Genomic DNA, 25,910 nt, shown 5'->3' with positions numbered 1-25,910 from the left:
AGGGCCAACTCGAGAAGATGAAAGAAGATCTTTTTATAATATCGCCTTCCACTATTTCGCGGGACAGGATAAGCTGCCAAGTGCTGGTCTACCTTCTCGACTCCTCCCATTGAGTTGTTATAGTCGACCACCATTTTCGGCTTCAAATCATCCTTGATGACGACCATCTCAGCGCTGTGTATTGTGCTAAGAAGAACCACATCTTTATTATCCTTCAGCCTGAGGGTAATGTTCTTGTCCCTCTGGAAGGGAAGGCTGCAGTTTCACCCTTCTTCAGCTTTGTTCTCTTCAGTCCTGGTGACATCTCTTTCCTACTCATTCTCACAGCCCCGTAAGTGTCTGTAGTGTGTGAAATACATGTTGGATAACTGGGGTGATATGTAAAATTGTCAGTTGTAAGACAATAGTCCTGGCCAAGTAAAGACTTTATGAGTGTCATGACTACGTGGCTAGACATTTGAATATCCTTGTAGTCGTTATCAAGAATGGTTCCTTTTCCAGTGTAAATTATACTGAACTAAACGTACCCGCTCTTAGATTCACAGAGCATATATGTCTTTATCCCAAACCTGGCTCGTTTTAGTGATATATATACTGTACCCACCCTAGTCGCCCCTTATAAATCAACAGGCTCTCTTCGTTGGTGACATCTCTGTCGGCAGTGTACTGTATTTGTCTTCAAGATTCCGAAAAATAGGCCAGACTTCATTCAATTTCAGACTTGGGTGGGTTTCCGGGTCGTAGTCCTCATTGTTGGTGAAGTGCAGGAATTTTTCAATTCGACAAATCTCCTATATGAGAGCGTTTTGGGAAGAATGGTGTAGCAGTCATTGAATATTTGTACCAGTACATCTGTTCTTCAGGTTTGTGAATAATTTTCTGCAGTATCACTATGCCCAAAAGTACACGTATTTCAGAGTCTGTAGTAGGCCGCCACGAATTATTTTCAGCATTCTGTGAACACTTATTAGCATGCCGAATCGTCTCCTCGAATATAATGTTGATGAGGTCATTATCAAAGAATAATTTAAAAAATTGAGAATTATCGTTATCAGAAACAATGTTAAAATTTCAGGGAATGGGGACCTCGGAGGTGCAGAAGAAATGGTGCCAGATGTCTTCTATTCAAACTACTGTTGAAAAGACGCGACATCAACTGATCTGAATTTGTTTGTTGGTCTATAACTTCGTCTTCTGATACCGATATTTCATTTCCTAATCTTCTACAGGAACATATTCCTGATCAAAAGTTTCGGAATCACTAACTTGATCCACCTTTACACAAAAAGCACAAAAAACACTAAACACAAACAAAAACCGCCAAAACTAACTAGCATCTACTCACTACTGTGTGAATGCTATATCAGCATAGAATTCCACTCGCAAGGAAGAAGTACAAAAACACCACCAGATATAGCAATATCACTAACTTCTGTAGCCATTTAGTGAGGAAAAGGTTAATGATATGATGGAAACGTATATATTCGGGATATAATCACAGTCTAATAGATATATTAGACTGTGATATAATCCTTAGCAGCGAAAATGGGACTCAAACGAGTTAACTCGGGTTAATAAATTTTGACACAAGTTAGCAAACCGAGTTAACTCGGGTTAATCAGGGAAGTGGTTAAAGTGGAATCCTCTATAGACAGCACAGTTGTGAATGTTTGTAATGTTCTGTAGTGCCTCAAACTATATACTGTATAATATTTAAATAGTTCATTATGAACAGAAAACAAATGGGCACCTTCTGTGGTGTTCCTGTTGCAGAAAATGTTACACCAACTTGGCCAATTTTGAATAGAACATCTAAGGTTCAACAGTTGTACAAAAACGGGTTATAATTTATTACAGTTCTTAGGTTAATTTGCCTCTTTCAAAACAATGTTTGTTTTTTTTTTATTATTTTGACATCACAGGGAATAGAATGTACCTAATTTTTATGCTCTTCTTATGTTAATTTAGAATACAAATAAATCTGCAAGATGTATTCAAGTTACATTATTTTACTGAGAACTTTAACAAATGTATTCGAACAGAATTAATTACATATTTCTATATCATATTTTGGAACAGAGGGAGTAGTAAGTATGCTGTAAGTTCTCTACTATTTAAAACATAATAAAATTGTTTGGCAGAATCATGTTTTATTCAATATATTAAATTGATGAATTATTTACACTACATAATTCCTTTGTGATAAAAATAAATAAATAAATAAATAAATAAAACTAATAGGCTGTGATCTTTATTATGTTACAGAGGTATGTTTTATTTTCAGATAATGATAAATACATTAATATTAATTCCTTCTTTTGTTCTCATCTTGTCTTATTCTCAGATCTTCCAGAAAAGCGATCAGCAGTCTAAAATAAGAAAGAAATGAAAACATTTAGTACTGTAACATGTAATATAGTCTATTCATAGAAATATTAGACCTATACATTATTAAGAAAATTAAATGAAATTAATAATAAAATGAGAAACAAATGGTAAAAAATAATAGTTTCTGGTTAATGCATTTACTTGCAGTGAATTATTGTTCATTTTGTATTGTTGCAAGAACATACAAAGGTGTAATAATGTTTTATAATTCATGAATTGATAATTATAGTTAACGTTAAGCCTCATGATCTAGTGGTCAGAGTTTGTGGCCATAGTTCATAAGGTCACGGTTTCGATTAGTCAGATCAAAAAGATTTTTCCTTAAAGGGATTAAAGTGTATTCGTCCATGGTCTGGAATTTAGGTTAAGTCTAAATTTAAGACCTCTCGTGGCGCTATATAATCATGATCATCCTACGTAACTCCACTCAGGCACCCCAATCTCAGAAGTGGCTAAGTGATTTACACATAAGCCACTGCCAAGAGAGAAGACCAGAAAATGTCGAGACAACCCTGATGGCATTGGGGGAGATAATCATATTAACTTTGAAAATGGGTAGGCTAATTGTTGCTAACTTATACTATGTCCAGCGGAAGAATAAAGTGATGTAAGCCTAAACAATACAACACTGTTAAATATGTTCACATGGCAAAAGGGTAGCCTAACTGTTAATTCAGAAATCTCAAGACCACAATATTTACATCACTTTAATTATCAACATCACTACATTATTATACAAATATTGTACATAATTAAGAGCTAAATAAAATACTCCCAAGTGTGACAGTACGATTTGAGAACACTGCATTATCAACTTCATTTTTAATTCTCGTCACAAACCTATCCATTTCGATCAAACAAGCACATGAATCATTCATAATTTTAAATATTGTAGTTGAATTACAAACTTACAGTTAGAGTAGTCTATTTCGACAATAATACACGACTTGAAAACAGTGAATGCATGCTACTAAATTAATAATAGCTAGTTTTGAATTTGAACAGGAAAGTTTGACTGCGATAACACAGAGAGTTGAATCATTGTTGTCAGTATCAGAAGAAATTAATAATAATTCGGTATAATTTTCATGCTAGTCAGTGCTGGATTAAGCTAGTGCGAGACCTGTATCATAATATTATGAAGGGACCCCAAATTTATAAAAATGCACATAGCTATTAAAATGTAGCATTTACTTGAAAAATAAAGTAATTGAATATTTTCATTTGATATTCAGCCAATTAAACATCGATACATTTAGAGGCGGTTCTAGCCTAAGATATTATTAAACAACAAAACGGAACATTTTAATATTTTCCTCGACGAAAAAAGTGACAAAAGAGGTCGGCAAAATGTGGATATTTTACAAAATTTGTTCAGTCATAAATACTTACAGCAGGTTTCAAAACTAATAATAAATTAACAAAAGCTATGTAACTTAATATTAAATTCACTCCAACCAAAGAGTTCTCTTGAATTAAAGCAGCGTTCATTGATGTTTTGCCAATGAGTGGCTCTTCTTTAGTAAGTTATTTTTATCACAAAGCATTTTGTAGAAAATGACACTTAGAAGTGCTTGAAGTTCACCTTATTAATTAACATAGCTTTCATAGTTTGTATGGAAAGAGCGTTCTTGTAACTTGTTCATAAACCATTCATGTAGGAAAACACTCGTTCAGTAGAGACGTTAGTTCCAAGTAAACGAAGACGAAATTCCAATATTTGAAGAAAATTGGAAAAAGGCACATTGTTCACATTAAAATATGTAATTTATATCTAACAGTCGCTTGTTGAATGTTCTTTCCAACTCTCTTTTTTTTTTCAATAGTTTCGGTGTTATATTATATTCTTTAATATGTAATGTAATTACATACTCATCATTCAGACCAGTGTCATTAAATGATAGCTGAAGGGGCCATTTCGCGAATGAAATCTTGAGTTTTTTGTATATCCGTCCACTAGGGTATTCCTTCCTTAAGTGTTACTCAACTGAAGTCGCGTAAACTCACAAGGGGCACAAACCATTTATTCAAATATTCAGCTGCAGTTTGATAAAATTATGGATATAGTGTTTAAATTTTGTAATCTCTGATGACAAACTCTCTTTTTTCAATTTTCCATGAATTAATCTGACAGCAGATGTTACGAAGCAATCTTCAACTTTGGAAACTAATAGATTCTAAATACTGTAATTTAAAACAGAAATGACCACGAAATTTGTAATTGTTTGACCCTCTACTCTTTCAGCTGCAGGATGAAAATCGATGTTTGGTTGTGAAGGAAGTACAGCCATTCTTCTGATAAAGGATTTTCAAAGAATGACTTGATGATAAATGGGCATTTATTTTGAGATTCGAAATGTGATCAGAGAAACAAACATAGTCAGACGGCATTCGATCGCAGGAAGTAAGGCAAGCTATCTTGTTTTGCTGCACCCTAAAACTTGTTTGTACTCCTGGTATAAAACTTCATAAAATGATGTAAGGTTTCAACCCTAATAGTACACACATACAATTAATATATTTTAGAAAAACAAAACCTTCAATATCAATAGGAAAGACATAAGCAGCCATTTGAATAGTATTATGAATAATATGAGCAGAACACCCAAACGTGTTATGCCCTAAATTTCCTTTCAGTTTTGTGAAGACGTTATTGCCTTCCTTTCTAAATACATCTCCAAAATTGCTGTTCGTATTATCTGCACAAAGAGCGATTGTTTTTCTTTTAAGTTAGCATTTTCCAGTCACTAAAAATGTGGCTATAGTTTCTGAAGTTTTTCCAGGCAAAAATTTAAGATCAGCATTTTAACTTGAATCCCCTCAGCAGGATTATAGTTACTTATATTACGATACAAAGTTGGAAAATGATTTTTACAAAATCGAGGAAAAGTTTGAAAAGTAATGGTACTAAGTAACAATAAGTGCACTGTAATGGGTCTGTTTCAGTATAGTTTTATATTATGAAGAATGGTTTCCCTAGCAACATGAAGTTTCTGTGACGGAATTCTAACTTTCAAGGCCTAACAACAATAGCAGGAAATACAACAAAAACACGATCATGCAAAAATATTTTTACATTCTTATGACTTTTCTTACTTGGTTATTTAACGACGATGTATCAACTACGAGGTTATTTAGCGTCGATGGGATTATTGATCGCGATATGGTATTTGGCGAGATAAGGCCGAGGATTCGCCATAGGTTGCCTGACATTTGCCTTACGGTTGGAGAAAACCTCGGAAAAAACCCAACCAGATAATCAGCCCAAGTGGGAATCGAACACGCAACTCCGAATCGGTAGGCAAGCGCCTTAGCCGACAGAGCTACGCCGGTGTCTCTTCTTGTGATTCGATGCATCCGTCATTATTGAAATAAAATTTGCTTTCTGTAAATCAGATTCTAGTTCAGAAATGGGAAATGGGGTTAAAACGTTTAGTACAATTGCCTCGGCACATGTAAATGTTGGTTCAAAAGTACATTGAATAAGTTTAGAAGTACAGTCCTTCGATCTGAAAGTTTGGTTGTGCTGGACAATATGATAATCGAACGCTCCTTCAACAGCTGCTAATTTCATGTCTTTATCATCAAAACTTTAACTTAAAATATTGTCAAAAGAATGTTAGATGCACTTGCACTGATCATTCTTTTATGTTTTTTCACTGTTTAATGTTTACATGTTGTGTTATATCCAATTGGTTTATGCTGAAAGTGGATAAACACTTATTGCATCGAACATCCGAGTCAGAAATTGTTTTTTTTTTATGTTGTTGTTGTTTAATGTGCTGTATCTAACACTGAAGTCATTAGCAGTCCTGCTCTCCAATACTTTGAGGTCTTAGAGTCTTCCTGTTTGACAGATATGCAGTTTATTATAGATTTATTAATTTGTCCTACAGAAAAATATCTGTAATATTGACAATTCATATTTGAGGGAAAAAATTCGCTCCGGCGCCGGGGATCGAACCAGGCCACAAAGGGAAACATTGGAGGAGGGTTCAGTCCGGTGCTGTGGATTGGATTCGGCGTAGCTCAGTGGTCAGAGCGCTTGGTACGTAGAACCAAGGACCCGGGTTCGATCCCCAACGCCGGAGCGAATTTTGCTCCTCAAATATTAATTAAGATATGTAGTTGTTCAGGTGGCGTTCATCCATTGCTTGCATAAGATTCACTTTGGTGAAGGGAAAATATTGATTTTTTTTTAATGTACGGATATTCTTTCTGTAGATCACTATTAAAAACACACTTTCTTTTCGGTGGTGACATATTATTTCCATACGTATTATTACTCACAGTTAAAAAAATACACTGTGTTTCATAAGTTCAGAACACTAGATCAGCGGTCATCAGCATAGTGCACTCTCGGGCTAGCGTCTCTAAGGTACGGTCACACGTCGCTACTTTTGCTTCTCAACTTTTGTAATGCAGCTGCAAAAGTTGCGTGTCTTGTTCACACCACCGCCGCCGTTCACACGTAAGCCAAAAGTAGCGCGCTGCACGCTACTTTTCGTGTTGCGCAACCCGAGCGCTGCAATTGGAGATTGTGAGTCTGTTCACACACAAGGCGCTACTTTTGCAGCCGTAGTCCAGCTGCAGATTTCCATCTCCGTGTTGACTTTAAATATTCATTTTGTGGTTATGTTCACATTAGAGTTTCGGATAATGAAACTCATGCGATAGCTTACTTACCTATTATTTGCTTTTCTATCCTAACTAGTATTCAGAAATTAGCATTATTTTTACCATAAATCTATTAAAAACTCCTATATACTTAAATAATAACCAACAGCATATTCACGTAATCAATGTTGACAACCCTCTGTTTGAAACTACGCTACGGAAAAATTAAAAAAATGAATTATGTCATCAGCAAATATACTCTGACGGTGTTGTACATTTAGTAACTGTTACAAATTATTTATTTCCATCACATCTAACATTAAAATATATCCAAAGAGTTAAAGTATCAATGACACATTTGGGTGGCAAACTTGAAAGCAACTGCTGCAAAAGTTTCAAGAAAACCCGTATCAAAAATGCTGTGGCTGCAACACTGAGAACCCTGTTCACACGTCGCTACTTTTTCAAGCTGCGCGCAGCATGGAAAAGTAGCGGGCAGCAGGTTCGGCAGCCGCTACTTTTCTTTTTTACTCTTATCATTAATTTATTTATTATTTTTTGGGGTTGCACCGTTGTTCACACATCACAGTACGAGAGTTGCGCAGTTTTTTGTACTGCAGCCTTGCAAAAAGGAGCGACGTGTGACCGTACCTTTACCCGCAGGTCTCTTACAGCACCAGCGTGTATCCGTGGCTGCCGGTGGGTATTCTTTCTCCCGCAAATCGTGACGGTGCATATTGCGGTACACTGCTTACTCTTTATCCATTTCAGCGAGTGCTGACGACCACTGCACTAGACCATCTTTTATCAAAGCTACAACTGCAATGAATTCATTTAGAGTTAGAAGGAAGCATATACATTTGTAGGTTTTAATATTGTTGGCGGCATTCATAAAACAAAACAAGTTAGTGATTAGTTGGCTGGCATCGTTTTTCCATAGTGCAGAGCAACTATAGTCGGCTATTTCTACCGAGTACTTCCTCAAGCCTGACCCACACTGTTGCAGGTACAGATACCAATAATATAAACTGCGCAGTTGTCAGACTTGTCAGTTGTCAGTATTATTTAAAGTATTCATCACACTGGTACAGAGGAGTATAGGCCTATAAGAAATATTGTTGCGAAAATCCTATCCTCATTAGTCATTGTTGCAAAAAAGAGACATTTTTGAGCACTGATTTATCTCCAAAAAAATCTAGGACAGAGACTCAAAAAAAGAGACTATCTCCGCTAATACGGGTCACCTTATCTAGTCTGTCATGGTTTAGACAAAAATAATATATACCGGTAAGGCTTACTTGCGTGTAATGAATAAAGTAGTGAAGGAAAGCAATGTTTTCTGGTTCACACTCAAATATATTACGTAATAGATAGTCGCATTATTGTAAGGGAATCATGCATGAAAAATTAAGTAGTCGACATAAAAATATAACTCTGTTCCTACATGGGCTATAAGTATCAATGCCAGATATAAAAAATAATAAAACCAAAACATAAAAGTCCAATTTTGAAGATTTAGGATACGAATATTTTTTATGCTACTGTAAATGTGTATTTTACGCAGAAGTTCACGTTCAATTCTCGTTACAGTTAGATTGTTCAATCTGTTTTGACCCATAACGCTCCTTGGTTCCTTTTTAAATATTTTCCAGTTTTGAAAATGAGCGTTCTTCACTGCAGTTTGTAACCTGAGTGACAAATAGGTGCGCAAATCATTTTTTTGTATTTGGAAAACGAAACTCCAAAGAATTGTCAGCTATCAAACAGTACAATTTTACATACATGAATATGAATATGAACCTAACTCTACAAGGTCTTGTTTGGCATCAATGTTAGAGCAAAATCACTTTTCAATAGAGCACAAATTCTTTACCGAAACTTTCTTCCAGATCTCCTGGATATGATTTCATAAGATTTGATTACCTCTTTATAATCTTTTCAGGCCAGGAGTAAACGACCGTAACTGATCAAGGAATACAAATAAGCTATTCATCTTTCAATGAGATTCCTTTGAGAGAGAGAGAGAGAGAGAGAGAGAGAGAGAGAGAGAGAGCAGAAACATTACTGACAGACCACAAAACAGCTTGAACGTTAGCACTGTATCTCAGTAACAAATGTTAGAAGAAGCTAGTCGACGTCTTTTCGACATAAACATGTGAACTTTATAAAAATGGCTTTAATTTTCCAAATGACAAAGGAAGACGATACAACAATGTTTATGTATGAATAAAGACAATTCAGCATGCTATCCTCTTGACATATAAACAACGATAATGGCAGATTGTGAGAATACGCTGAGATGCCATTTTCACCAGACAGCTTAGAAACATTATTTTTTTCCCCCCAAAATTTTAATTTGTTTGTTTGGTTAATTCTTTATTTTGTAATGAGAGACCTCGAAAACGCGGGGTTTGTAGCATGCCAACTTTGCATTTTATAGTAGCACTGGATATAGTACATTTATAGATATGTGTGCATTACAAAAATATGTAAGTAGAGTAAATACCATAAACTAAAATGTTTCATATTAACACCTAATTCCGTTGTGGAAAATATTTTCCATCATTACCTTTCATGGATTCGCGGTGTTCGGTTCGCATTTAGGTCTACTTTTCTTATTGACAAAAAATACATCATATATTAATAAACAGTTCTTTCACTTTTAATACGACTGGAAAATACTGCATTGCAACGACGGTGATTAAAAAAAAACTTCACATATTAGGTTACAGACGTGATGATGACACATTTTAGTATTTTATATTGATGGTGATGGTTAATAGTTGTGGTGATGATGATTATGATGGTGATAATAATAATAATAATAATAATAATAATAATAATAATAATAATAATAATAATAATAATTTGACTGATAATATATGCGGCCATGCACCACACAGTTCAATCCATGTGGGACATGTGCCTTCTAGCCCTACTATAGTCTGTGCCAATTATGGTGGTGGTGGTGGTCGTGGTGGATATTCTCCAATAGTTGATGAGGAAGACTGCACAAAGAACTCACAGGCATGCAAAAGCACATACATATATCAAAAGCCGCTTTTTCGATATCGAAAGTAATAAAGTCATGCATATAGTGCAGCAAAATGGAAAATGGGACGATATTATGACACATGAACTGATGGTGCCATCTACCAGAAGGGAATATTATAAATCCAGCAAGATTGTCAATCTTAACATAAACTCTGTATTGTGTTATACATACCTTAATTTTTCAATGTGTAGCATGTAATACAATGAATTCATCCTCCACTCACTCTCCTATTAAACTGAGAATCGTATCTTTACTGAGGAAAAAGGTGGTGATCCCGAACATAACACCTCATTCTAGTGCCAAAGTTATGAAAACATGTGCCTTCATGGAGTGTAAAGGACACAGCTTTACCTATTATCTAATTCCTAAATCTATTTCTGTATCTCCTCAATTCTTTTCCTATATTTCTTGCAAGGCTTAATTAAGGTTTAATGACATAGACCTATTTGTCACCTATTGTAAAGAATTACCACATTAGTATAGGCAGTGGCGGCTCGTGAATTTGTGGATTGGGGGAGCTGCAGTAGATTTTGATGCATACAAATTTCACTTCTTGATATCATTACTAATAAGTATAGGACAAAAATAAATGCACTACATATCGAAAAATCAAAACTTCCTGACTTAGTTGGGAGATGTCTGTAGCATCATTTGCCATAATCGCTAAAAAAAAAAAAACTAATACCATCGATTTCAGTCTGAAATTCAGATCGGCAGACACTCAACATGCAAAAATCCAGTTAATTCTGAATTGTTTTAGAACTACCTTTAAATAGTGGCACGTTCCAAATGATTTTTGAGAAGCTCGTTTAGATTACTCACGAACTGCAGCAACCCACGAAATACACCAGGGTTCTTCGAATCGTTTTTTCATCATGTCATGTTCATATTGGCCACAAAATCAATATTTTTTAATAATTTCACGATTTTTTCTCATTTCTTGATTATGTTTGAGAATGTTTGTTCTGTTCGCTTCACTTAGTTGCGCAGCAATATTAGTTTTGCCTAACATTGCCAATGAAACAACATTTTTCAGGTGAGACAGCGAAGATTCGTGATTTTTAATTTTTAGGAGCAAATGTCCTAAATCTGTCACACCACTCCTAGTCTATGCAGTATCACCACCGAAGAGGAGGCAAGGAAAACAAAATACAGAATTTTGTTTGTTCACATCCACATAACCACAAATGCTTAGCGTCAATTTCATTGTTATACTTCCTTACATATATATGCACTATTTCCGCTGGATGAAGCTTGAATAAGATTTAAGTCGAGTAACGGACGACCATTTAATTTCACTTCATTACATAAATCTTCTCCGCAAGGGAAAGTTGAGAAATATAAAATTAATATTCTGTAATTCACACACACTCATGCTTCCAAATTTGCACTGGTTAAGTTACGGTACTAAGACGTCACACCAAAGCAACACTCAGATATACTGATGGTCAACAATGTTCTAAAAGTGGAAAAGAAGTCTCTTTCGTATTTTACGTGCTATATTGAAAGGATTCTACTCGTGCAATCATTTTGAGTTAAGGCAAATATTAGGTTCTGCTGGGGGCTGGGTATATACGGAATAATAAGGCAAAAGAGAATATTAATTTCGTTATATTAACTCGATAAGATTCTACAACAGTAAGTATGTGAAGAGAAAATAACAATTTTGTCATTAAGTTTCAAGGGAATATAGAATCCATTTAACGTAGCAGTGGTGTGGGAGGGGAGGAAAGAAATCTTCCCTTGTGGCCTGGCTCTGCAAGCCACTGCAGCGAAATATGGGTTTTAAATAGCGGCAGTTTCCCTCTGCTTCCCTTCACCTCTCTACCCCCTGACCATGCAAGACACACTCTCTATCAGCTGTCCCACCCTGCAGATCCCAGGACGACTTTGAATGCAGTGTCAATTCCAATGCAGTCGACGCGCAAAAAGGTAATGCATAAGATAATAGTACATATTCCCGGCCAGGTGAAATATAAAGCAATTTACCAATAAAAGCTGTAACAATTCTACAAACTAAAATAAATATTATTTTTATTTTCCTGTCAAAGCAGGGAGTGCTGCAGTTCCGCACCTATTATGGACGAGCCGCCCCTGAGTATAGGTCAACCACATAGGCCTAGGCAACAATATGCGTCAATTTATATATATTTACTTACTTACTTCCTTACAAATGGCATTCAGAGAACTCGAGGTTCACTGCCGCCCCCCCATAAGCCCGCCATAGGTCCCTATCCTGAGCAAGATTAATCCAGTTCCTTGCATCATATTCCACCTCCATCAAATCCATTTTAATATTATAATCCCATCTACGTCTCGGACTCCCCAAAACTATTTTTACCTCAGATCTTACAACTAACACTCTACATACATTTCTGAATTCACCCACACGTCTGCATGCCCTGCCCTTCTCAAATGTCTGGATTTAATGTTCCTAATTATGTTAGGTGAAGAATACAATGCGTGCAGTTGTGTGTTGTGTGACTTTCTTCATTCTCCTATAACTTTAGCCCTCTCAGTTCCACATATTCTCCTAAGCACCTTATTCTCAAATGCCCTTATCCTCTGTTCCTCTCTCAAAGTGAGAGTCCAAGTTTCACAACCGGTCTTTTTAAAAGACTGAACGACAAAAGCTCCTGAATTGAATAATAGCAGGTATTTTCCATATTTATTCTGCATTTAATTTCCTCTCGAGTGTATATATATATATATCGACGGTCCAGTTCAAAAGGGAAACAACTCACATATGTTTGTGTGTGTGGCTAGTGTGTAACTTATGCATATGCTACTTAAAAAAAATTGGAATAAAATAATTTGTAATACAATACGTGTCAAATTGTTATCTTTAGAATCCGCGTCTCTCAAACACTGATAGTGATATCTTTTTACGAATGAAAATGAAAACCACATCTATTAATGTTATGTTTTAATAATTCACTTTTAGTTAAAATTTCTGTTAGTAATCCAGGACTAACTTACAAGTTCAGGTTCATAAATAAATTAAGATATGAAGGTAGTTTTCATGGCAATCATGAATACTCTTAATTCAATGTTCGAATTGGCATATAACTCAGTTCTGCTATAACACTTAGGCCTATAGTGAGTTTTTACACTATACGAATTATTAGTAAATACTTTGTATTTTCGTAGTCGTTAAATTGCAAGAGGCCACATTTCATACTCCTTACGTGATCAATAAAAACAATATTTCGTATTTGAACACGACATTGAATAATATATTTGAAAACATTTTCGACTAGGTACTGAATCTTATTTAATTGAAAACTGAGAAATATGGTAAAAACTTTAATATCAGTAATTGTACGCTTTCAAAACTTCACAAACCAAATTCTCTATATATGAGGACATGTCCTAACACAGCTTTTAGCATAATTAATTATTGATTCATTCAGCGATGTATACAATGGAGGAGGAAAGGGACTGGCCACCTTGCCCTATTATCTACACTTTCACCATTCTATACTGACGGCTTCCGGTTAAAAAGAAACTCAGGAGCAGGCATCTTTGAGGAATCGACTAAGACACGCACAAAAGAGCTATAGCCCTTTTGGACTGGCAGCAGCATCAGTCTGGGCCGATTCGCCACTGTCTTTCAAGCAGAAGTGTTTGCTATTCAAGTATGTGCAAGCCTGTGCTATGAAAGAGGGTATGAGAATAAACAAGTTTTCATCCACTCTGACAGCCAAGCTACACTTAAAGCACTCAGTTCCCATCAATTCAATTCAAAATTAGTATGGGAATGTTACCAAGAATTACAATCACTCTCGTCCCGCAATACAGTTGAACTGTATTGGGTGCCTGGTCATAAAGGCATAAACGACAATGAGATAGGTGAAACTCTGGCCAAGAAAGGGGCTCAGATCTCATTCATAGGGCCAGAACCCATCTTTGGAATAAGTGCAATATAAGCCAAATCCGCTGTACAAAAGTGGGTTTCAAATGAATCTTATAAAACCAGAACTAAACTCTACAGGCTAATAATAAGAAAGCCTAGTAAAATTCTTACTGATACTCTATTAAGGTTGAATAAACAATCATTGAGAAGAGCTATCTGCTTCCTAACTGGGCATGGTGCTTTCAGAAAACACCTTCAAACAATAGGAAGGTTCACGGGAAACCCAACCTATCGTTTATGTATAAAAACTGATGAAACAGCAAGACATCTACTAATGGATTGTGAGAGCTTAGAGCGGAAAAGGTATGTAATCTCTGAAGCCGCCCCACAACAAAATGTGAACTCTGATTTGATGAAGCGAATAATACATCTAATTAAAGTTGTAGAATCTGACTTCTGAATCAGTAATTAGGAAAAGCACAAAAAACCTTTCAGGCTGGGGTGTATTGGGGTGAACAAACTTCCAATTCTAATCATCATCATCATCCCCTTACCTCCTGGCTTAGTTGCCTCACGAGTGATACCTTATTGGTGTCACTTATGAAGTTCAAACCTGTCTTCGGACAGTTGACGAAACGACAACTGAAAATTGCGTGTTAGATGAATTGCGAATTTAGAAGGCGTGCTACGTTAAATTACTCACTCAAGTAGGCCTAATGAATAGCAATTATCACATGTGGAAAAGTGTTGCTATCAGAACTTCATAAAAGTGCACTTAAAACTTACTGCTTACTAACAATACTATAAGTAATAGGATGGATTAAAATCAATTCTCACCGTGAGAATGTGTTGTGACTGTCTACATATTCTGCGACGTATCTCAATCTGCAGCCTTTATTTTTTCGACATTGTTCAAAATTGTTTAGTGTTGAGTTCTTGTCAATGCTTTGAAGGACATTGTGGGTTAGACTGTTGAGTTGGTCGTCTGGAACACTCTGGATATCTGTAACATATTATTAACACATTTAATTATGTCAGTGTATCGAAAATAAGTTTAAAAATCATTTGAAAGATTTTCATGATTGGCTTTCAGAGATTGAACTGAAGAATAGGACGGTTACCTAATGCCAGGGATTCTCTGACTTCGATGAAAATAATGGAAATGAAACAATATAATTTTAATTGCTAAAACATAGCTAACATTGACGTCACTGAACGCTAGCAAACAAGTTTTACCTGTTATTTTATCCTATAAAATATTAAGGTGTGATTAGCAAGAAGCGACTCTGGCGTCTGGAGACGCGCGGCTGAGCGATTATTCGCTGCAAGTCTCTAGACGCACGATTATAGCCGACTGTCTTCATGACCAGTATAGTTGCATCGTCGCATGAATCGCATCGCTTCGAGTGGCTATTTGCATGACATCAGTAAACAACAGTGGCATTTTCAAGTATAGAAGACATTTCTTAATTGAATTAGTGGCACAGCACTCTTCGTTGTAAGATTTGCTGTTATATCTATCTTGGAATTACTGTTAATTTCTCTGTAAAGGTTAACAAGTTATATACGTGAACGTAAGAAACTAATTTTTTCGTTTACTAATAAAAAACCAACTAATTTAATTACATTACATTTTAAACTTTTCTTATATGTTTCAGCACGAAATCATTGTTTCCTAAAGACTTTATACAGGCACTTATTAACATAATTAACAGATAAAAAATGTATACAGGGCGTTAAAAGAACATTCAATGTTTTTAAAGGGGTTAGAACAAGAAAACAACATCTAATAAACTTGAGTCCTAAAATTAACATCTACCGATATATCAGTACTTATTCTTCAACATTGCAGAGAAGGTTCCTCAATGTGATTTCCAGTAAAAAAAAAAAATACCATATTCTCAGAGGTGATTGTATTCATCAAAAGAAAAAACAATAAACATGGGTTATACAATTAATATCTTCCGAGATATTAGTATTTGTACAACAACATAGGATATGCTCAGTGATTTCGATTAAAAAACAGTCGATATTCTGACAGGTGGTAGTAATAATAAAAAAAGAGAAAAAGTATAATAAACACGGATTCTAAAATCAATATCTTTCGAGACAGAAGTAGGCCTACCTACTTGTTAATTGACAACATAGGAGATGCTCAATGTGATTTCTTATTTCTATTTTTATAAAAGCATTCAGTATTCTGAGAAGTGTTAGTATTCGTCAAAACAAGAAAATAAGTGAAATAAAGATGGTTCCTAAAATTAAATTTTGTACAAAACAAGAGCTTTGAAATTGAACACCTCCTATGGCGTTGACGAACAAGTACTTATATAGTATATCGGAAGATATTAATTTTATGACCCATGTTTATTAGATTTTGTTTTTGTTTTCTTGTCTTGATGAACACTATCACCTCTCAAAATATTGAATGCTTTTTCTTTGACATTCTGTTTAGCTATTCTTTCACCTGCTGACTTAACAGAACTTTTAACTACCCATACTTATTTTTAAATGTAGTTTATTTTACTTTCAATACTGAAAATATCACTGGTTAACACTTTGTAGGAGCTGTTGTTATATATTTTAAATGTTTATAAATTGTCACTTCGACACATTCTTAATTACACTAGTGTTCATCATTGGTATGGTCTTGTAACTTGATGTAATAGGCCTATATTTGAAGCCGTTTCTTGGAATGTTCAAAGCTCAGCCAGTTTCTTGTGATATTACGGACATTCATCCATAGTGTTCTGTCCAAGGGCAGTTATTTCACTGCAAACCCAGCATTCCCCAATCTTTCCTATTTTCTGCCTTCCTCTATGTCTCCGCATATGATCCATGTATCTTAATGTCGTCTAGCATCTGATATCTTCTTCTACTCCGAACTCTTCTCCCGTTCACCATTCCTTCCAATGCATCCTTCAATAGGCAGTTTAAGAATCAAGAATTTTAGAGAAAATATGTTCAATTTGAGCTGAAGATTCTGGGATATTAAGTAACTTCAAAGCCACTTCTGACAACTCCTTATGTTGTCGTTTTGATTTTATTTGTCGACCATATTTAAAAAAGAAAGCACTTTTTATTTGTGAATTTGAAGGTTAGGATTAAAACATAGAATAAGACGGATCGCACGCGAGTTGCAATACTTACAAAATTATGATGTGGATGTGGCTGTTTGTAATGTTCCAATAAAGGCTAAGGTCATATAAAAATTCCGAAAGGGAAGTTTGTTTTTAAAGCCTTTATATTTCCTCTCACATATAATAAAAATAACTACAGAAAAGCATGTTTTCTATTAATGCTTTTATTTTATAGTTTTATGCAATTTTTTTTCTACATAGCCTACTTTAAGCGTAATTTACATGTTCATGTAGAAAACAACTGTTACGAGAAATGTACAACCCTGCCGCCCATTAACAGGGACTAGTGATATCAGTCGAGCCAAATCTATGTGATTATAGCCGCGTAGTCGTTACAGCCGCTGCGACATGAGTCGTGTGGATGAATCGCACGACTCTAATCGCTTCTTGCGAATCACACTTTTAATATTAAAAATATAAGAATATAAAGAAAACTGTAGAACCCATTTTAAACCGAATGAGTAAAGAAAGAATCCCGGCCCTAGTATATACATATAAACCTGTAGGTAGGAGAGATGTCGGGCATCCAATGAAACGATGGACCTGAAACACTGCGAAGACGGAACTGGCATCATCATCATCATGAAATCCACGATAAAAAAAATTGGCTGAAATGCTTTAAAATATCTCTTGAGGAACTCAAAATTTATCGGAATAATTTTGACGATAGGAAACCAGCAAGATATCTATTAATTCTGAATTTCGCCAAACTAGCAACCGAAAAGTTAAGAAATATTTTTTCGAACTTTATGAACATATATTTATTATTCTATAATGTTCTCAATTGCTATATTCATACTACGAGGCTACATCACAGAACGTCAAAATCAATGACGGCCCACTACTGTATTTTTGAGAAGAATGTTTCGATGTGACATGACGGTTTTACCAGGGAAATGGCTGCAAATTTACACGTAATCCCACAAGGTCTAGGCGGAAGTCAGTTGTTTGTTTAATGTTCTGAAGAAATATATAATCGACGATAAATTAACTGAAATAGTTCTTCAAAACAGTAACATGATAAAAGATATAACTGAAAATATGATTAGGAAGAAAGTTGGAAATATATTGGCAGATAACTGAATGTGTAGAGTACCTAATAATAGTTATATTTATTTTTGTAACAAGTAAACTTATATCACTTAAAAGTGCAGCATTACTTTCATAACTCGAATTGAAACACTGATATTCAAATTCAGTTGTTTCAAAATTTAAATGAAACAGAACATCACATATGAATTTAAAAAGTTCAATTGTGATGTCATCCTACATGTCCTTCCTTAGGCGAATGAAAACTGAAAAAATGATTCGTATTTTTCAGGCATCTCGAAATTAGGTTAGCCTCGTCAAATTGTTATCTTGGAACAACAGTGACGATGACATGACGGTTTCTGTACACACAATGTCAATCAATTAAATCAAATTTAACACTGATGTGATATAGTTCCTTTAAGCAACGTTCACTTGATGTGAAGCGTGAAACGCACTTAAACTTATTCTTTTACATTTTATTAGATACGAGCACAGTGCTTTCTACGTGGCAATTTTCAGCTTCAACTTTTGTATTTTCCGTCTCATTAAATTTAAGAATTTGTATATAAGAAAATAATCCATATAAAGCGAATCTTCATGTTTTTATTTTCCTTAATATCTTCTTTATGCATGCATAGTTTTGATCAAAATTGATATACATAATTGGTAGGGATCCCAGAAGTCCCAATTTAAACCTTTGTTCCCTGTTCCTCCTAGATGTCTCGCGAGACCTATATTTGTACTGCTTTTTGATGTTACTTTTCAATAGTCTAAATTCTTGTTCCAAAAATATTTCGTATTACATAGCATACAATGATTCAATCTCTAATGGAGAAATACCTGAACAAATGAAAATCAGTAAAGTTGAACCATTATTTAAAGGAGACAGTCATAATAGTGCAACAAATTATAGACCATTGACAAAAACTCCCATTTTAGGCACAGTAATGGAAATTATTATTAAGAAACGATTGTTAAATTATTTGGAGAGTTCAAATTAGGCCTATTTTAATAAAAATCAATATGGGTTTCTTTTAAAATCAAGCACTTTGTATACAATTATCGATTCTATTGGTCCAATGCAAGAAGATATAATGAAGGTAATATAGGCGCAGCTTTATATATTGATTTACAAAAAGCATTTGACACAGTTAATCACAAAATACTATTATATAAATTAGAACAAGTAGGAATAACTGGAATAGCACTGAAATGCTTTAATAGCTATTTAAGCAACAGATATCAATATGTACAGATTGGAGAGAAAAAAAGTGAAGTACTGCACTTTACATATGGTGTATCTCAGGGCTCAGTATTGGGGCCAATTCTGTTTTTAGTATACATTAATAACATTGAAAATATTTAATTTATGGAAGGAATAGTATTTTTACAAATGATATGGCAATGTTTTGTGCAGAAAAAACAAAAACAGATGTATTAAATGCAATGCAATATGATATTGAATTATTAATAAATTGACTAACCAATAACAGATTAACAATAAATGTAAGTAAAACTAAGTTTATACTATTTAATAAGAAACAGGATAAAGAGGAGTTAAATAATATTATAATATTGAATATGTAGATAAGTGCAAATATCTAGGGTTAATTATAGATAAATTATTGTTATGGCAAGATCACATAAATAGTATAGTTCAGAAAATCACATCAATATTGAGTGTCATGCATAGACTGAAGTGTATTTTTTGAATTAATCAAATAAAAAGTATATATTACGCACTAATACATTCACAATTCACATTTATATGGATTGCATATGGGAAACATGTAAAAAAGAAACTGTAAAAAAATGGGAAGTCATTCAAAGAAGAAGAATCAAATTGTTATATGAGCTACCATATTTAATTATATGAGCTACCATATTTAACAACATCAACTGAAGTGCATAATATTACAAAAATTCTGCCATTGAAATATAATATAGTCGGCCTGGATAGCATGTCGGTGTAGCGCTGGCCTTCTGTGCTCGAGGTTACGGGTTCGATCCCGACCCAGGTCGATGGCATTTAAGTATGCTTAAACGCGACAGGCTATTGTCAGCAGATTTACTGGCATGTAAAAGAACTCCTGCGGGACAAAATTCGTCACACCGGCGACGCTGATATAACCTTGGCAGTTGCGAGAGTGTTAAATAATTTAAAAATATAATATAAAAATCCATGTTTCTTTTTATGTTTGAAGTAGCCTACTAAAGAGAAAAATACACTATAATTGAATCCCATAGATTCAAAATTCCCTATAACCACTTTCACAAATTGAAGAATTTTAACAGTAACTGGTGGCAAATAGAGGGAATTTTCAACCTAACAGTGACTTTTTAACAAACCCTTTGCTTTAAATTTAGTGACTTTTTGAATTCAAACTATATAAATAATTCGTATTAATTATTAGCAAACAATATGTGAGCATAAATCAATTGTGAACAAAACGGTCTCTAGAGGATTTTGAATCTAGAGGATTCAATTGTAAATTCAAAATGAATGCAGAAATTCATCGATATGAAACAAGAGCAACAGACAATAATTTGAGGTTGAAAATACCAAATACAACAAAATTTGGAATTAAATAATTTTTATGTAGCATAAAAAAATATAATTTATTACCAAATTGCATGAGACTGATTAACAAAAATGATAAATTTAACGAACAACTTGTTAAGTATTGCTGGAAGCAATATAATCAAAATAATTGATACAGATGATAATTTATTTAGTTAAATGTTTTATTTAATGTTATATTGTTTATGCATGGTAAATTAGTAGCAATTAAATTGTTTATGACATTACAGTAGTTTATAGATTTTTGTATACCTATGTAATATGCTCAAATTGTGTAGTCGCTATAAATTACATATACTGCCCTAATTATGAGCGCTGCTCAAGGGTCTTTTAATAAATAAATAAATAAATAAATAAATAAATAAATAAATAAATAAATAAATAAATAAATAAATAAATAAATAAATAAGTAAATAAATAAATGAAATAATAAATCATATCTTGTTTTGATTAATGATTTCATGAGCTGACTTGAAACCCAGTTCATTATCATTATTATTATTATTATTATTATTATTATTATTATTATTATTGTTGTTGTTGTTGTTATTGTTATTGTTATATTCTGTCGCATCTGTTTAACGATGTGAGTCCATGAACAGGGAGTGGGCAGGGAAGGTAATAAATTATGTAAAAACATACAACAATGGAAATAGGTATGTGTATATAATATTTTAATATTATATTTATATTTGTAATGTACAGTACATAGCTGTAGAAAACACAATACATTTAAATAAATGTCCTACTTATTCATAACAATAAGTCTGCCTCGTGATCACGTGACTGACACTTCACCAGCCACCTGCACTTCGCGAATCAAATTTTAATTGTTAAGCAGTAGGGTAAACACTGGTAATTTCGTGATAATTTCATGAAAATTAATTTAAAATGCAAATGTGTAAATATATCCATATTCCGATTTTTTCACCTAAAAGACGATAATTTGCTGTACAAATCTGGAGACATAAAAGACTGGACACGTTCTTGAACAAGTGCCAAAAACCACTTTTACAACTTAAGCTAAAAGGTTGGTTATTTCGTGATAACCTTGGTAATTTCGTGATATTACATTGATAATTTCGTGAGAGGTAGAAGAATTGTGGAAAAATTCATTAAAGTCAAATGAAATTCACAATTATTGTTACAAAACTTCAAACATAGTAATTCCGTCTAATATTCATAGCAAGAAAACATAGAAATACATATCAACACATAATAAAGTGAAATCAAAATAAAAATTGAAATTGAAAAGGGATCTTCTTTGCCCTGAAAGATTGAACACTTTTATTACGGACTTTACTATAGCCTATACTGCTAGGGTAACTCCAAAAGTAATGCATAACATTTGTTTAAAAATTATATTTTTATCTTACAGCTTTGCTATTTTCACAGAATGTAGATACATCCTTTAGGAACAAAATGTCACCTTTCCACATAATCTCCGTCCCTTTCAACTGCCTTATGTAACCTAGGAACGAGGGCCTGTAGACCAGCACGGTAAAAGTCTGGACCAACACGTCTGAGCCACTCTTTAGCAGCGTACACAAGGGAGTCATCTAACCTCGTTCCGCGAAGGGATCCATCAGTTTACCAAAGAGATGGTAATCGCATGGTGCCAGTTCAGGACTGTAAGGGGGATGTTTCAGTGTTGTCTATCCGAATTTTCTGATCTGGTCTGTGGTCTTGTGATTGACATATTATGGCTGTGCGTTGTCGTGCAATAGCAGAACATCCTGCTTCTCCCGATGTCGTCGAACATGATTCAGTCGAGCTTGAAGTTTCTTGAGAGTTGCCACATACGCGTCAGAATTAATGGTGGTTCCTTGTGGCATGATGTCCACAAGCAAGAGTCCTTCTGAATCGAAAACACAGTAGCCATAACTTTTCCTGCCGAAGTTGCACTTTTGAATTTCTATTTCTTTGGTGAATTTGTACGATGCCACTCCATTGTCTGCCTCTGTCTCTGGTCCAAAATGATGGAGCCATGTTTCATCTTCTGTCACAATTCTTGCAAGTAGGTCATCTAGCACTTATCATTGGCACTTAGCATTATAACAAATCAAACAGCAGCTACACTGAACCCATTGCGTCTCCCTTTTCTTTTTTGTTATCACATCTTATCTTCAGATTTCTAACATTCGTATTGTAATACAATTTTTAAAATAGTACAAAATGTAACGCTTAATGCTCAACAAAATTTCGCCTCAAACAACTAAGATTTCTAACAGTAAAGCTAAAGCCTATATGCGACTACAGCTGTATCTAAAATTACAAAAACATTTTCTAAAATTGCATTAAGATATAATAAATCATTGTACCAAATAGCATATGCTTATCTTTAGTGATAAGCCTGTAATGTAATTACAAACATCCACAAAATTTATACGCCTGAGAAATCGACTCTAACTTGCTCTCTCCAAACATAAAAGCTCACTGAAGCAGCTAATACAATAGTCACACAAAGCATAGCTGTATGTTTCTGGAAACCGGACAACATATGCAATCCCTTGGCGGAAATTTGAATCTCGTAACACCATTGGTTGTTTCACGAAAGAGCAAAGAAAAAGTATCACGAAATAACCACTGCCACGAAATTACCAATGTTTACCCTATATGATAATGGCCGGTTTTACTAAGCTTCTTTAAATCAGCACAAACGACTTGTCAACAAATGGATCGTTTAATTTTAACGGAATCTTTAAAAGTTGACTATTTCACCAAGCCTCGTATCTTTAAAATTAACAGGCGTTTACTAACGAGGGGATTTTGTACTTGTATCTTGCATGTTTTGTTTTTCATACAACCATGGCTTCGAAATCGCGAATTTCATTGGTTACATATGATCATGGCTGACTTTGTTTGGCATGAAGAAACAATCATAGGCAAACGGGTAAGAGGCAGTAATTTTAAGAACATCTTCCTAAATACAGTATGTTGTCATACAGCAATTAAAAAAAAAAGACAGCTGCTTCCAAATGTAAATAATAGGAATGTAGAGCAGTTAAATTGTAGCTTCTAAAGGAAATCTGAGAAAATTTAGCGGACTACAAGGTCGACAGCTTAAAAATTGATGCCACAATTTATTATATACAAAGCATTCTAAGCAGTTATATTAGGCCTAAATTTAGGACGGGAAATCGCCTCTTCCATAAATTGCATACTACTTTTCCACTGTATTTCATGCAGATTTATTAGTACCCTGTAACAATTTTGCCATGCTTGTGTGACAGGATTCAGGAGAGATGTCATTAAATTGGATTTTAAGGGGTATCCATTGTCTCCTAAAAGAAAATCTCTTTGCACCCTTTTCATTTAAAAGGCATCCTCCTTTGGAATGTCGTGCTATCCGTGTAGACCGTAACATTATCTTAAACCGAGAAGAATCTGTTGGAGAGGCGTTAAGTGGGTGATTCCTATCTGTCGTATTCTAACCTATTACAATTTCAATAAACTAGCGCTGAGGTAGTTCTGAGGTAAAAGTGAAAATCGTTGAACTTATAAGGGATTTTTTTTTGTGGTAATCAGTTGATCGTATATGCAAGGCATAACAAAAAATTAAACTAATCAAACATAACCTGTCACAGATTCGTATGTGCAAGGTGTATAAGCAGAGTACGAAGGAAACTACCTCAGCGCTAGTTTAACCACACTTTTTCTATGCGGAGCGTTACATAAGCCTATGAAATTGTTTGAATATTGAAGGAAAAATAGGATCTTCTATTGCAGAATCTTTTGGCTATATTACTGCTAGGATATACGATTGGAACATGTACACAATCTATGTTATCTATGACAACATAAAATTTAGCTATAAGCTTATTAGGCCTATAGAAATAATGACTATTGTAATGTTGGTAATACGTCTGATAATTTATTCACATATCTAGACAATACAGCTTTTGATACCCCGTTCATATCATCAATTACTATTTCAAAACTTCCCGCAACATTATTTTAAAACGAGAAGAATCTGTTGAAGAGGCGTTAAGTGGGTGATTTCTATCTGTCGTATTCTAACCTAAACAGTATACCGGTATTCAGTTTCTTCTAGAATCATTCTTACTACTTATTTCCTTAATGTGTAGCTTTCGTGGAATTCTTTATCACTTAAATCTTCAAAATGATTATTCCGAGTGTTATTACAACATATAAGTTCGTCGTTATGTTGAAGTTCTAAATAAAGAACTTCATCATCGAATAATTACGTCCGCCATGTTGTTGACTTCTTAACGCATCGTTACTGTTTTAACGCGACGAATAGGTCCTAATAAATTAACGATGAATTTAAAGATGCGTTAGCAATAATGATACTTGGTGAAACACAAAAACTGACTAACGTGTCATTAAATTATTTAACGAGACGTTATAATGATAACGAAGGTTGGTGAAACCGGCCATTAGTGTGTTAGTTTAACGGGTAAAATTTACGAAATTTATATTGATAATATAGGAATTTAGCGTGGTTTCCAGCACTCACAGCGGGAAAATAATTTCTCTTTACATTGCAAATATAGCAATTTAGCAGTTTCTGCACTGTTTCATAGCGGCTTTTTAAGAATCGAGTTGACAAAGCTGGCTCAAGGAAGGCAAGTCAGTACATGCTGTTGGATTCTTTGTTTAGTAACAGTGACATGCCAGCGAATGTGTGTGTTTTCGACTAGACTTAAGGTACGTATATTACAGTGGCGGCTCCTGCATTATTCTTAAGAGGAGGAAAGAAGTTATCAGCACGAAATGACACCTTCTTGAATAAAACATGCTACAAATTAGCCTACATGCATACATGTAAGACCAGGTAGTGTTGGGGTTGGCCTTCCCTTCTGTATAGCAATAATCTGTTCTTGTAAACTGAGTTTCCTAAATTGTCCAAAATATATTATGGTTTCACTTCCATTCATTGTTGAATAATTGCGCAAATTAACAATTACAACCTCGTAGCATTTTTCGAGCACACTACAGCATCACACGTATTGGAAGAGACTAGCTACTAACATGTAACCGGAACTTTTTACGGAAATCGGAATGGGAAATAATCTGTTAGGAAAGCGAGAACACTGCACCTACCCACGTGGTCTTGATGCTACATTTTACAAGTTCAGTATCACATGCTTTTGAGTCAATCAGTAGGTTATTTTACGACGCTTTATCAACATCTAAGGTTATTTAGCGTCTGAATGTGATGAAGGTGATAATGCCGGTGAAGTGAGTCCGGGGTCCAGCACCGAAAGTTACCGAGCA

General features: G+C 34.5%; 1 protein-coding gene across 1 annotated transcript in view; it reads right to left on the bottom strand.

Annotated features, from left to right (window-relative positions):
- Positions 1–2,130: 2,130 nt before the first annotated feature.
- The window catches only part of LOC138703251 (uncharacterized), an 82,638-nt gene continuing 58,858 nt past the window's right edge, over positions 2,131–25,910 (bottom strand). The window contains exons 3-4 of the mRNA XM_069830979.1: positions 14,754–14,919; positions 2,131–2,369 (exon numbers count right to left, since the gene is read on the bottom strand). Coding sequence (XP_069687080.1) covers positions 2,306–2,369; positions 14,754–14,919 — 230 coding nt within the window. The 3' untranslated portion in view covers positions 2,131–2,305. The remainder of the gene's footprint in view (positions 2,370–14,753; positions 14,920–25,910) is intronic.

The sequence above is a fragment of the Periplaneta americana genome, chromosome 7, assembly GCF_040183065.1.
Source record: "Periplaneta americana isolate PAMFEO1 chromosome 7, P.americana_PAMFEO1_priV1, whole genome shotgun sequence".
In the NCBI taxonomy this organism is placed as follows: Eukaryota; Metazoa; Arthropoda; class Insecta; order Blattodea; family Blattidae; genus Periplaneta; species Periplaneta americana.
This window is presented reverse-complemented; position numbering and strand designations above follow the sequence as displayed.